The 14677-nt window shown below is 39.8% G+C and overlaps 1 protein-coding gene across 6 annotated transcripts in view; it reads left to right on the forward strand.

Annotated features, from left to right (window-relative positions):
• The window catches only part of CPVL (carboxypeptidase vitellogenic like), a 127638-nt gene that overhangs the window by 81241 nt on the left and 31720 nt on the right, over positions 1 to 14677 (forward strand). For 5 of the 6 annotated variants that reach the window (XM_059885888.1, XM_010804326.4, XM_024991092.2 and 2 more), the window contains one exon: positions 133 to 306. In XM_059885888.1, the coding sequence (XP_059741871.1) occupies positions 133 to 306 (174 nt within the window). Of the gene's footprint in view, positions 1 to 132; positions 307 to 3475; positions 8506 to 14677 lie in introns of those variants that run through there. The other variant, XM_059885889.1, reaches the window with a different exon arrangement.

Here is a 14677-nt window from a genome sequence, read left to right on the forward strand (position 1 = left end):
GGATTCTCTACCACCCGAGCCACCAGGGAACCTTCATTGTGATATATGTTAGGAAAAATGTGAAGTGTTCCCCAGCATGGTGTTCCCACCCAGTTGTATTTCCTAATGTCTTTTTGATGCCCCTTCTGCCAGGAGCCTGAGGATCAAGGTTACTACGGGAAATTTTTGTCCCTCCCCCACGTGAGACAAGCCATCCACGTGGGAAACCAGACTTTTAGTGATGGAGCCAAAGTTGAAAAGTACTTGCGAGAAGATACAGTCAAGTCAGTGAAACCATGGTTAACTGAAATCATGAATAATTACAAGGTAAGAGGGCTACTTTAGTTGCTATCTATTTTAGGAACTTTTCAGATTACCCAGAGTAGAAGTGATCTTCTTTTACTCGTAATTCAACTCCTACCATTTTTTACTCTTCTGATATCTTACAAATGTAAATAACAACCACTGCATTGTTTGATTTCTTTGAAGTAAAAGTTCTTTTTTTTTCCTTTTAATTAAATCACTTTCCCTTACTAGTTCCTAAAAATGAAATTCTCTTTGGCACATGCCACCTCTCATCATTTCTTGAGAAAAGAGGGATAACAGAGCCAGGAAGATGACTCGCCTAGTGTAAGCCAATTTTCCCCTATTATTGGCTTTATATTATTAATGCCAATGAAGTCAGGGCTAAATGAAATCAACTGGTTATTCCAAAAATGCTTTTTGCTTGATAATTGCATTCGTTCAGATCACTCAGCCACAGTTTCTTCAGTGTCTACTTCAAGCCAAATGTTGTACTAGGCTGTCAGGTTCAAGTGATGAATGAGACAGTTCAGTTAAGTTCAGTCCTCAGTCGTGTCCAACTCTTTGTGACCCCATGAATCGCAGCACGCCAGGCCTTCCTGTCCATCACCAACTCCTGGAGTTCACTCAGACTCACGTTCAGACAAGGTCCCTGTTTTGAGGCATGTAGAGTCGAGCACTGTAGTATCTGACTGAGATGTTCTGCCTGACTCGATGCTGAAGGTACCAGAGGTTCAAGCAAAGGAGCTATGACCCCTAGAACTCTCACCGTGGGGGAAGGTCTCCACGAGCAGGTGACAGAGAGAAAGTTACCTTGTGCATTTCTTTGCCCTTTCCTTCTCTTCTCACCTCCTCCTCTGATCTTCTAGGACTGTTAGCATTGGTCCTAGGCATGGTTTGGGAACAGCCCAGCAGGGTAAGTATGCTAACGACAGAGAAGATCACCACCAGAGGTGATCTACTTTTTCTGTGTTTCCTGGCAGTGGCAAGAGTAAGGATTGGGATGAAAAAAAAAAAAAAAACCCGTGGCAGCCAGTATACCAACACGTGAATTAGACAAATGGTAATATGTACTCAAGTACTTTATTTCTATCTATCTAAAAAATTGTCCTGATACACTGCTTTTATTTGAACCAGACTCTTTCCTGCCATTTTATGACATAAGGAATACGCATTTCAGCAATGTCTATGTTGGGACTGTTCAGTGTACAACCCTTAGTACTGTCCAGGGAGTCCTTGGCCTAATGCAACCTTACTAGATTGTAATTCAGAATATGTCCAACCTAAAAGACCTATTTTCTGGTCCTGCCTGTAGTACAAAGAGTTTCAGTCCAGTCCCTGGACATACAACTTTTATTCCGAATAATCTAAGGTCAGTGGTATGCAGACTCTACAAACCCATTATAAATCTGGAGAACTTGACAAAATACTTTCTAGGCAAGAAAGAGTCTAACTAGATGAGACAGAGAGAAAGTTACCTTGTGCATTTCTTTGCCTTTTCCTTCTCTTTCAACCACTCTTATCTTTGATTCTGTTGGGGAAATGTAGTGAGTGGTCCTTAGTGCTTGCCTGCTTGGAGCCTTCTCTGAGCAACTTCCCAGTGCTCTGCTGGTTGTCCTCTTCTCTGAACTCTCTGACCATGTGGCCTCTACCGTTGGGAGCATGCTTAGCACACATATTACCATTATGGGCTGTCAGTTGTAGCACCAGCCTCAAGCAGACATCAATAATGTATAAATGAATAAATGGATGATTGAAAAATCAGTTCTTTAAACTAGTGCTATGTCAAAAATATATCTATTAAACTTGTTCATAATTCAGCATATATTTATTACCCACAAATTTATTAAACCAAAAAGAAACCCACATCAGTTTCTGTATAGATTACTTAGCATTTATGTCTTCAAGATGAAAACAGTTGGCTATAACATTAAGGAATGCACAATGATTTTCTTGAGTAGAGAGTGGAAAAAGAAGTTCCCATGTATATTTTTTGTGCCCTTGGAAGATAGATTTTCTCACTCTGTAAATTTAACTAGATATGATTCCTTTCTCAACCAAGTGAGGATAGCATGGGGCATATAGTTCACTTGATGATGTAAAGCTCTTTTGATACTGGCTTATCACCATATGGTGTCCACTTGATTGATGAAGAAGAATATGCTGATTAAAGTTGAGCCTGCGTTTTGATATTTAAACATATCTGTCTGTTTCCTATGGATCCTAAGCCTGCCAATATGAATCCCAATGAAATCAGAATATTTTCTAAACTTTCAAACTCTCAGTTGCAGAAAAAGAGAATAGATTTGTGATGCAGATAAATCATATGTCCAGAAAGAAAGAGAACAAAGTATGCAGTCAGTCTGAGTGCAGACCAGAAAGCGGCTGCTGCTGGAACAGACTGCATATTCATGGCTAGAGCTGGCATAGGCCACAGGGTAGTGATTATCTTTGGCTTGTCTGTTCATGGTGGTGAACCTCAGTGTGTATGCAGTGGAATCAGAACAACCTAGGCTGGCTTAAAACATTAGTACCCTCGAGGATATATTTATGTAAGACTCAGTACTAATTTGTCATAGAAAATAGTGCACATGTTTCTATTCATAAGAACATGGAAGTCTTTTTCTAGTACTTGATTCATTTTAGCCAATGTGGAGTATTCTCTGATGGGCTGAGGAAGACCTTCATTGGTTTCTGGAAACTTATAGAACTCTTTGTAGCACATCAGTTTCTGTGTAGACTGTGAAGACATAACCCTTTTCTTGTGATGACCTACTTGGGATGTGTACTTAAAGTCATTCTCTTTTCAGTAATTTTAGATATTTGTATGGTAAATTTGAAATATCATATTAGCAGTTCCTAAGACAACTAAAAGGAGAAATAATCTGTTGGACTATTGGAGTTACTGATGATTAAATCAGATCATGGTTAAATATAAATCTTACTAGGAGTAACACAATGTAATCCACCAGTGAATAACAAATATCAGGTTGAGCTGATCTCATAAATGCAAGAACATTTTTGCATTAGAAGGTCCATCATGTAATATATCACCTAAAACATTGAAAAAATAAAAAACATTCATCTTAATAGATGCAAAAACTGAATTTGACAAAATCAAAACCCATTTAGGATAAAAGTTAAAATTTTTTTTAATTTATTCATTTATTTATTTGGATGTACCTTGTCTTAGTTGCTGCATGTGGGATCTTAGTTCCCTAACCAGGAACTGATGCTGTAGCTGAAACTCCAATACTTTGGCCACCTGATGCGAAGAACTGACTCATCTGAAAAGACCCTGATGCTGGGAAAGATTGTAGGCGGGAGGAGAAGAGGATGACAGAGGATGAGATGGTTGGATGGCATCACTCATCAATAGACATGAGTTTGAGTAAACTCTGCGAGTTGGTGATGGATGAGGAAGCCTGGTGTGCTGCAGCCCATGGGATCGCAAAGACTTGGGCACGAGTGAGCAACCAAACTGAACTGAACTGAACTGAACTGAACCAGGAATGGAACTCTGGACCCCTACATTGGGAGCATGAAGTCTTAGCCACTGGCCATTAGGAAAGTCCCAGGATGAAAGTTTTTAGCAAACTAGGAATGGTGATATCTATATTAGATTCCTACGCTTGCTGTAATGAATTACCACAATCTTGATGGTGTAAACTACAGAAATTTATTTTCTCACAATCTAGAGGTTAGAAATACGAAGCTACTCTCACTGGGCTGAAAGCAAGGTGTCAGTAGGATGACTCTAATGGGACAATCCATTCTGGCTTCTGGTGGCTGTTGGTGTTCCTTGGCTTGTGGGCATATGATTCTAACATCTCCCTCTGTGCTCACATCGCCTTCTCTTCTGTGATCAAACATCCTATTGCCTTCCTCCTAGAAATATTCATGAGGCTGCATTTAGCGACCTCCTGGATAATCTCCCTATCTTAAGATGCTTAAGTTAATCAAATCTGCAAAATATTTATTTTTTAATTAATTAACACTGTATAAGGTGACATTCACTGGTTCCAACGATTAGGACTAGATATGTTTTAGCAGAGCAGTATTTAGCCTCCCATACTATGAGACTTTCTTGACCTAATAAAAACCTACATGTGTAAAATAGATAGCTAGTGATAAGTTGCTGTATAACACAGGGAGCTCAGCCTGGTGCTGTGTGACGACTAGAGTGGTGGGATGGAGGACTGGAAGGGAGGCCCAAGAGGGAGGGAATACAGGTAAACTTATGGCTGATTCACTTGTTGTACAGCAGAAACCAATACAACATTCCTCCAATTTAAAGAAAAAACCTACTAATAAGCATTATTCTGGTCTATAAACCTTAATATGCATTCTCTTTAAAATCAGGGTTATAGTGATGCAAACAAATAAAAAATGAAAAGGAGGAAAATCCAATTAATAAAAGTATAAGAAATAATGGAATAAAAAATTATTATTTGACAAATAGTATAGTAATAATTGTTTCAGGAAAGAATCAACAGTGGATACTAACATCAGTTAGTGAAAGTATGATGAGAATCAGAATATTTACCTGATCTCAAAGTATCCCCTTTCAAAATGTTTATGATGAAAGGGAAAATAGTAACTTTATTATTTTTTTAAATTTTTATTTTATTTTTTAACTTTACAATATTGTACTGGTTTTGCCATATATCGAAATGAATCCGCCACAGGTATACATGTGTTCCCCATCCTGAACCCTCCTCCCACCTCCCTCCCCATATCATACCTCTGGGTCGTCCCAGTCACCAGCCCCAAGCATCCAGTATCGTGCATCGAACCTGGACTGGCGACTCGTTTCATATATGATATTATACATGTTTCAATGCCATTCTCCCAAATCATCCCACCCTCTCCCTCTCCCACAGAGTCCAAAAGACTGTTCTATACATCAGTGTCTCTTTTGCTGTCTCGTATACAGGGTTATTGTTACCATCTTTCTAAATTCCATATATGTGCATTAGTATACTGTATTGGTGTTTTCTTTCTGGCTTACTTCATTCTGTATAATAGGCTCCAGTTTCATCCACCTCATTAGAACTGATTCAAATGTATTCTTTTTAATGGCTGAGGAACACTCCATTGTGTATATGCACCACAGCTTTCTTATCCATTCATCTGCTGATGGACATCTAGGTTGCTTCCATGTCCTGGCTATTATAAACACTGCTGCGATGAACATTGGGGTACACGTGTCTCTTTCAACACTTTCTAACACCATACACAAAAATAAACTCAAAATGGATTAAAGATCTAAATGTAAGACCAGAAACTATAAAACTCCTAGAGGAGAACATAGGCAAAACATTCTCCAACATATATCACAGCAGGATCCTCTATGATCCACCTCCCAGAATATTGGAAATAAAAGCAAAAATAAACAAATGGGACCTAATTAAACTTAAAAGCTTCTGCACAACAAAGGAAATTATAAGCAAGGTGAAAAGACAGCCTTCAGAATGGGAGAAAATAATAGCAAATAAAGCAATTGACAAACAACTAATCTCAAAAATATACAAGCAACTCCTACAGCTCAATTCCAGAAAAATAAATGACCCAATCAAAAAATGGGCCAAAGAACTAAATAGGTGTTTCTCCAAAGAAGACATACAGATGGCTAACAAACGCATGAAAAGATGCTCAACATCACTCATTATCAGAGAAATGCAAATCAAAACCACTATGAGGAAAATAGTCACTTTATAGTGGAGAAACCTGGCACATGAATGTATATGTGCTGTTGCTCAGTTGTGTCCAGCTCTTTGCAACCCCATGGACTGTAGCCCACCAGACTTCTCTGCCCATGGGATTTTTCAGGCAAGAATATTGGAGTGGGTTGCCATTTCATACTCCAGGGTATCTTCTTGACCTAGGGATCGAACTCAAGTCTTCCACATTGGCAGGCAGATTCTTTACTACTTAGCCACCTGGGAATTCCTGGTGATGGGACAAATCTACATTATGTGTCTCCTGATGTATTATACTGAGGACACAACAATGCTAATGTGTGTTGCCAAAAGTGTATAGCAGGGGACTTCCCTGGTGGTCCAGTGGTTAAGAATCCACCTGTCAATGCAGGAGACATGGGTTCGATTCCAGGTCAGGGAAGATTCCACATGCCCTGCAGAAAGCAAGCCTGTGTACCACAACTACTGAGGCTGCATGATAAACCCTGGTGGCTACAACTACTAAGCTCCCCTGCTACAACCACTGAAGCCCTTGTGCCTAACGCATATGCTCCACAAGAGAAGCCACCCGGATGAGAAGCCCAAGCACCACGATTAGAGAGTAGCCTCCTCTCACCGCAACTAGAGAAAAACTGCTCACAGCAACAAAGACCCACCACAACCATAAATAGATAAATAAAAATTTTAAAAAAGAATGCACAGCATGAATTTGATCATGAGACAACAGCAGACAAACTCAAATCAGGGGACAAATTTAGCCACAAAGTAACTGGCTAATGCTTGTCAAAAGGTTATGAAAGAAACACACACACACATACACACACAAAGACTGAGAGATTAAGGAGACTTTACAACTATATATATATAACATGTGCTTTTTATTGCATCCAGGACCAGAAAAAGTATATTAAGGAACAACTGAAAATTTTTAAAATAAAATTTGTAGCAAGAAAATAGTATTATGTCAATGTTAATTTTCTAGTTTTGATGATTATATGATGGTTATTTAAAATGTTAATATTTTGAAGGCTACATAAAGAATCTGCAGGACTTCTTTATACTATTTCTTTAACAACTTTATTGAAAATATATTTCACATACTACAGAATTCAAATTTATGGTTTTTTAAATATTCACAAATTTTTGCAGCCATCATCACTATTTAATTTTAGAACATTTTTGTCACATTCCCCCCAAATTCCTTATGCTTTAGGAGTAATTCTCATTTATACACTGATTGTAAGTAAGTTGTATCCTGATTTTCAAAGTAATAAAATGCAATGGGGAAATGAATAACTAGATGGATAGATAGATAGATTGCTGCTGCTGCTAAGTCACTTCAGTCATGTCTGACTCTGTGTGACCCCATAGACGGCAGCCCACCAGGCTCCCCCATCCCTGGGATTCTCCAGGCAAGAACACTGGAGTGGGTTGCCATTTCCTTCTCCAATGCATGAAAGTGAAAAGTAAAAGTGAAGTCGCTCAGTCGTGTCTGACTCTGTGCTACCCCATGGACTGCCATCTACAAGGCTCCTCCGTCCATGGGATTTTCCAGGCAAGAGTACTGGAGTCGGGTGAGATAGATAGATTAGGGCATCTCCAAAGTCTAGGAAATATAGCCCATATCCTGTAAAAGCTATTGGCTTTAACTCCCTTGCTCTTTGTAGAAGTCCCCTGGTCCTCCTTAGTACTTTCTGATAAAGAGGTTACACATTTTTCTTATGAAGATTCTTGCTAAAGATTCTGAATATGTTTTCAACCTCCTTTTTCTGTTTGGCTACAGTTCTTGCCTGTGTAAAAATATACTCTTTTCAAAGACTAAAGAGTACATGAGAGAGAAAGGGAGAATGTGATTGTGTATGAGTGTGTGTGGTATATTTCCTGTATGAAACTATTATTTCAAAAAAACTGGAGCTACAGCTATATACATAGAGGCCATTTGTATCCACAGCAAAACATTGCCCTTGGATTGAGGTTGCGGTTGTTGCTGAATTGTCTGCAAGGTCACTGCAGTTTTAAGAAGGACCATCTCCAAAGGCCAATACCTCCATATGCTTTTGCTTTTAAAGGTTAAATTGCCCTTGGGTAGGGCTTAGTTTGCTGTGTTTAAAAGTTCATCTAGTCAGGAAATTGTAAATATAAAGTTACATTTCCCTGTCACTTATCATTCTGCAGCTCATTAAGTTTCAACTAATTGCATCTTCAGAATTCAGAATCTTAGAGTTTCTCAGCTTTACCACCAGACTGAAATCTTAACACCCAGGTCGTTAGAGTTTTATTTACTTATCCTAGCCTATCAAAAGATCTTCGTTTAGAAATGGGCAATTCCTGGCTAATGGATGTGACTCAGGACTTTGAAAGGTAAATATTTCTAGTAATCTAACTCATTTTAGCAGTCATTCTAATTGCTTGTGGCATTTTCCTTAATAACATTTTCTGATGGCAAAATGTCTATGGTAATATTGCCAGGAAACTAGATTTGATAAATGTCTAGCATACCAATAAAATTTTAACACTTAAACGGGCCTGATTCTTCAGCAGCTAAATTGGATTCTGAGCTTTTGTTACACTATGATGACATCTCATGTGATCACTTTTCTTCCAAACCCTTTGAAAACCTTAAGGAGAATGCCAGTACCATTCTGTGAAAGACTTCTGTGAGGAGGGAATAATTCTTAGAGAAGCATAGCAGAGGAGAGGGAAGCTAATCCTGAGACACTTGCCTTATGTAATCGTACTATTGATAAGGAATGATCACTTGGCAGGCAAATATAAAGTGTGCATTTGAAAATCAGTTTTACTGCAGAGCTCCTCACAAATTACTTTCACCTATTTTAGTTATAATTCAAGTCAAGAGTAGCATTAACTTTTTTTATTTAATGAGGCATGCTTTTTCTAGGCCTCTTTGATTTTTAAGCATTTCAGTGAATAAAGGGGAAAAGAACACCCATACATTATTTTTTCTTTTATTACCCATAAATTATTAAACAGACTTTGATTTCATCCCAAATTGCCATGCTAGTGCCAAACACCTTTAATTGTTTGTCCTTTAAATTAATGTTGGGATGAAATATGCAAATAACAACCAGCATATATTTTTATTTACTCTTACTTATTTTTTTAAGACATTTGATAATTCTACTGTGTGAATTGGCATATTTTAAGTTGATTTGCTTGGTGAGCATGTCATCATTTTGTTGTTGTTCATTCACTCAGTCGGGTCTGACTCTTTGCAACCCCATGGACTGTAGCATGCCAAGTTTCCCTGTCCTTCACCATCTCCCAGAGTTTGCTCACACTCATGTCCATTGAGTCAGTGATGCCATCCAACCACCTCATCCTCTGTCACCCCCTTCGCCTCCTGCCCTCAATCTTTCCCAGCATCAGGGTATTTTCCAACGAATCAGCTCTTTGCATCAGGTGGCCAGAATATTGGAGCTTTAGCATCAGTCCCTCCAATGAATATTCCTGGATGATTTCTTTTAGGATTGACTGGTTTGATCTCTCTGCAGTCCAAGGGAATCTCAAGAGTCTTCTCCAGCACCATAATTCAAAGGCATCAGTTCTTCAGTGCTCAGCCTTCTTTATGGTCCAGCTTCTTTATGGTCATATCTGTACTTGACTACTGGAAAACCCATCGCTTTGACTATATGGATCTTTGTCGGCAAAGTGATGTCTCTGCTTTTTAATACACTCATAATTTTGCCAAGGTTTTATTTTGTTGCATTCAAAGGTACCTCATGCTGAAAACATTAGAAGGTACATTTGTGATTTATGGCAACATTAAAGTGGAATTTAATCTTGAGCCATCTAAATACAGCAGAGTGAGGGTGGTAAGAGAAGAAAGATATTAAATGCTGATACCATTGGTTATGTAGATTCCAAGGACCTAAAAATCAGCAAGCTTAGAAATGCACATTTGAATCCAGATGCTGTGAAATTCAGTTGTTATGAAACACAAGCAATTACATCAGTTGACTTTACTTTGAAAAGATGAATATGGAAAGAGTGAGAGGAGTATTGCTTTCTGGATACAGTGAGGACTCCTTCTTGTGCAGTAGAAGTCACTGTGCTGCAGTAGCTTCTCAGTCTTTACTCCTCGTGTCTTGGTAAAACAGAAGATGCTTAGTGATGGTAACACATTCCAACCGATTGGACCACTGGACACCAGTTGTCTTCAAAGCAGTGTGTGCCCACCACCATTCCCTGGGTCATGGGAGGGAAAAGTGTACATTAATATTTTTTAAAGGAAATTTAAAACTAAGCATTATTTATGTTTAGTAGATGGATTGGCACTAGGGCACTTATTTATCTCTGTGATAGTCACATTAGATGTGATAGAGCCAGAGTGCAAAGCCAGGATTTGGATTTGGGTTTTGGTTTTTCTAATCATAGTCATCATCATTTAAGTCCATTTGCCACAAAATCTGACTCCAGGTGCAGTATTCTGACCGCTGTTTCCTCTCCTTCCCTGTAAATGTGAGTAACTTAATCCAGTGGCTGTTGGCCTTGGCCTTTTGGTCCAGTAGGGAAAGCAGCATTTGCATACTTCCCACCACCTGAGGAAGCTGCAATCGCAACCTCTAGGGCTTTTCCCACAGGCTTTTCACCACTGAATTTGCCTGCCCTGCATTGTAGAAGTGATCTAACCATGCCCTTGTCATGGGGCAGCCTATGCCATCTCCTTGCTTATTATGAGTGTGAGCAGCTTCTAATGTTGTCAGGTAAACAGTGCTTCAGCACAGCATTCCTGTGCGGAACGACATGACTGAATGAAAGCCAGAAGGACCTTCAACCAAGCTTTCAAAAAATCGCTCTGAGCAGGAGCCCTTGACTGCCTTTGTCTTGATTTTCCTCACCTTGTGCTCTGTTCACTCTGCATATTCACATCTGTTTCTTCAGCATCTCAGCAGTCCACATTGAGTGATAATGATAACGTCAGGGAACAGGGAGCTGGCACGGGGACTGATGGCAAGAGGTTTTCCTGCAGCTCCCGTCTATTTCTGCTGGAACTAAAAGTGCTTCCGCCTGCCAATGCCGGAGACACAGATTCAATCCCTGGGTCAGGAAGATCCCCTGGAAGAGGAAATGGCAACTCACTCCAGTGTTCTTGCCTGGAAAATTCCATGGACAGAGGAGCCTGGTGGGCTACAGTCCAAGGGGTCACGCAGAATTGGACATGACTGAGCATAACACAACCAATAACAATAGGTGAGAGGTGATGTCAGAGGTGAGTGGATCAGAAAGGGGTATGAGAACAGACCCTGAAACAAGCTGAGCAAAAGGCTCCCTGGAGTGGGCCCCCAGGACTCTTCAAATGAGACAAAAATATTCTGGACATTATTAAAGGTCATTGTAAGTGTGATGTTCTGGGTAGTTAAACATTTTTCTCAGATCCCTGGATTGGAGTAATGGCTTAGTGGATTATTTTCAAGTTGGCTTTACTTATTGTTCCATTCTAAAAGCAACTAAAGTATTTAGAGTGAAGTTGCAAGTTAATTTCATTTCAAGTTAAGTTACATGAAATTAAAAGATACTTGCTCCTTGGAAGGCAAGCTGTGACAACCTAGAAAGCATGTTAAAAAGCAGAGACGTCACTTTGCCAACAAAAGTCCATATAGTCAAAACTACTGGTTTTTCCAGTAGTCATCTACGGATGTGAGAATTGGACCATAAAGAAGGCTGAGCGCCAGAGAAATGATGCTTTTGAATTGTGGTGCTGGAGAAGACTGCTGAGAATCCCCTGGACTGCAAGGAGATCAAACCTGTCAATCCTAAAGGAAATCAACCCTGAATATTCATCTAAGGAACTGATGCTGAAGCTGAAACTCCAATACTTTGGCCACCTAATGCAAAGAGCCAACTCACTAGAAAAGACCCTGATGCTGGGCAAGATTGAGGGCAGGAGGAGAAGGGGGTGACAGAGGATGAGATTGTTGGATGGCATCACTGACTCAATGAACATGAGTTTGAGCAAACTTCGGGAGATAGTGAAGGACTGAGAAGCCTGATGGGCTGCAGTCCATGGGGTCACAAAGTCTGACACAACTTAGCAACTAAACAACATCAAAAGTTGAAGAAAGCAGAAATAACTTTCTTTGACAGAAAGACATTTTATTTGTGTTATCGCGGGACACTCACTCAAGCTCCCTGCCCCACTTTCATTCTTCACTCATCTTGGCAGAACCAACTGGTAGGAGAACGGCAGGAACACTCTAAGAGTGTTTTTTCCAAACTCGTTTTTTCTCTTTCTTTCTTTGTCTTCCTTAAACCTGGAAGCCAAATTTGTCTCATTTGAAGAACGACTTGGTTGCATAAATGACTGCTGTTTCATTCAATGGTTGCATTATTTTTCTGTCAAGTCTCCTCCAGGCGGGCTCTGGGGACTCTGGCTTCCAGAGTATTGCAGCACTATATCTCCGCGAAGTCACCAGGATCTCAGAGGCCCCAGAGTGAAAACAATGGGCGACTGGGGCCCAGGCGTTGTCCCTGGAAGGATGACAAGTCGGCCTCCAGTGGTGAACATTGCTAAACATTATACTCCATAGCTGAGATTGTTTTTCTTTTGCAGCTGAGCTTTTGAAAAACCTTTGGGAATTGCCCTGGGTTGAGTTGGATATTAGTGAAATTAATTCTCAGCTATTCAGGAGAAAGTTACTGTAGGTGGGTCATGCTAATTGCTCCAGGCAGAAAGAACTCCCCGGTATGTTGGGGTTTGTAATAGAAGAATGATAAGTAAAGCAGCCAGAAGAGGAAGTGTGGAGGGCTGCTTTGTAGGAGTTTCATTGATTTAGCATCTGTAAGGAAAGTTTATTTTTTAAAAAAATCTTTTTTTTTTTATTAGTGAACAGGAGAACATTCAAAACTAAGACAGATAGCAGCCAACTGGGAATGCTGTGCAGTTTGGAATAGCTTAGGCTGCTGTTCAATCATTTCCCCAAACAGGAAACCACAAAATGTTAGAGATTAAGGTCACTGGATCATTGGGAAAAGAGCATAACTTTGTCTGCAAAGTATTATGGTGGATTGTAAATGGGCCAAAATATAAGCATAAATCTTTCGTCTAAAAATGTAACAACAAAAATCCAGCCTTCTCGCAAAAGCTCGGTTTGCTTTCCTGTTGTACCAAGAGACTGAAGCCTCCTCCTGTGGCATTTCTGTAATTTTCCTAATAAGTAGAGGAGTAATTGGGGAAATAAAGAGAAATGCTTTGTATGGTTTGTCATCAATACATGTGTTTCGGTTTGGATTTTTAAAAACGGTTAAAGTTTAGATCAGAAAGTGGCCCTTGTGTGATTTATTTTCAATCTGAAGCTTTAATATGGGTGACAGTGAAAATATAACAAAATGCACATTTATATACATTTCTGCCCCAAACCCCTTCTTTCAAGTGTTCGGTTATACACATGCTAAGTTGCTTCAGTCATGTCCGACTCTGTGCAACCCCATGGACTGTAGCCCTCCAGGCTCCTCTGTCCAAGGGATTCTCCAGGCAAGAGTCCTGGAGTGGGTTGCCATTGCCTCCTCCAAGTTTGGTTGCATAGGAACCATTAAAAGCACAGGTATCTTTTTTCTCCTTTGAGTGTCATGTGCTCCTCCCACCAACTTAACTTAAAGTCAAAATCTGAGTTTAGAGGCTGTGAGTTCTTCTTAGATGAGTCAGCAAGTAAACCGGTCTGTAGATATCTATAGTTGACACAGTTGGTTGTTTTATGTCTGCCTGGAAAATATTTATCCTTCATAAGCATTTACTAAGTAAAATAAGGATTAATCATCATCTGATTGTGTTCACTGGGTTTTTCCTAGAGGGAGGTTTTCTTGCTGAGAGAAGTTAAATTACGAAGAAACTACTGACTTATGTACGTGCAGAACCTGAAAAGTTTATGCTTTGGAATATTAAAATGAGTAGATTTGAGAAAGATTAAAGTGAAACTGACTTTTTTAACTCCTCTTTTTAAGGAAAACTTAGAGAATGAAAGAGTAACCTGCTTTTCTTCCTCTGATTATTCACTCTTTTGAAAAGTTTTTTAAAATCTAGGGTTATTAGGAGGACAGGAGGCACATCTTTTCATGTCTATTCTCTTGGTGCCCAATCCTTTGGCTCTCCGTGAAAGTCAAAGTCAAGCGCTCAGTCGTGTCTGATTCTTTACGATCCTTTGGACTACACAGTCCATGGAATTCCAGGCGAGAATACTGGAGTGGGTAGCCGTTCCCTTCTCCAGGGGATCTTCTCAACCCAGGGATCGAAACCAGGTCTCTCACACTGCAGGCAGATTCTTTCCCAGTTGAGCCACCAGACTAAATAGAAATTTCATGGGAGCAGATTAAGCAAATACTTGCCATGTATAAGTGAGCACACACTCCTTTCTCTAACTCAGACCAAAGCCCACTTCCCTTCCATTTCAGATGGAAGTGAAACTTAGCTGCCTATGGATCCAGGAAGGAAATAAAATAAATGAGTAGTGTTGGACTGTGACATACTGATCTTTCTTTTCTATCTATGACAGAGACATGGATACAGAGGAATATTTTTTTCTCTTCTAAGAACAACAGTAGCATAAGCATTGAATAAATGACAGCTGCTCTTGAACCTCTGTTGGGGGTGGAGGGAGACACTCAGGAAGGGGGAGGACTGTGTCTTAGGGGGACAACTACTGCCCAACCTTTGCCCCTAGTAGCCAGGTGGAAATATG

The sequence above is a fragment of the Bos taurus genome, chromosome 4 (assembly GCF_002263795.3).
Source record: "Bos taurus isolate L1 Dominette 01449 registration number 42190680 breed Hereford chromosome 4, ARS-UCD2.0, whole genome shotgun sequence".
Taxonomy (NCBI): Eukaryota; Metazoa; Chordata; class Mammalia; order Artiodactyla; family Bovidae; genus Bos; species Bos taurus.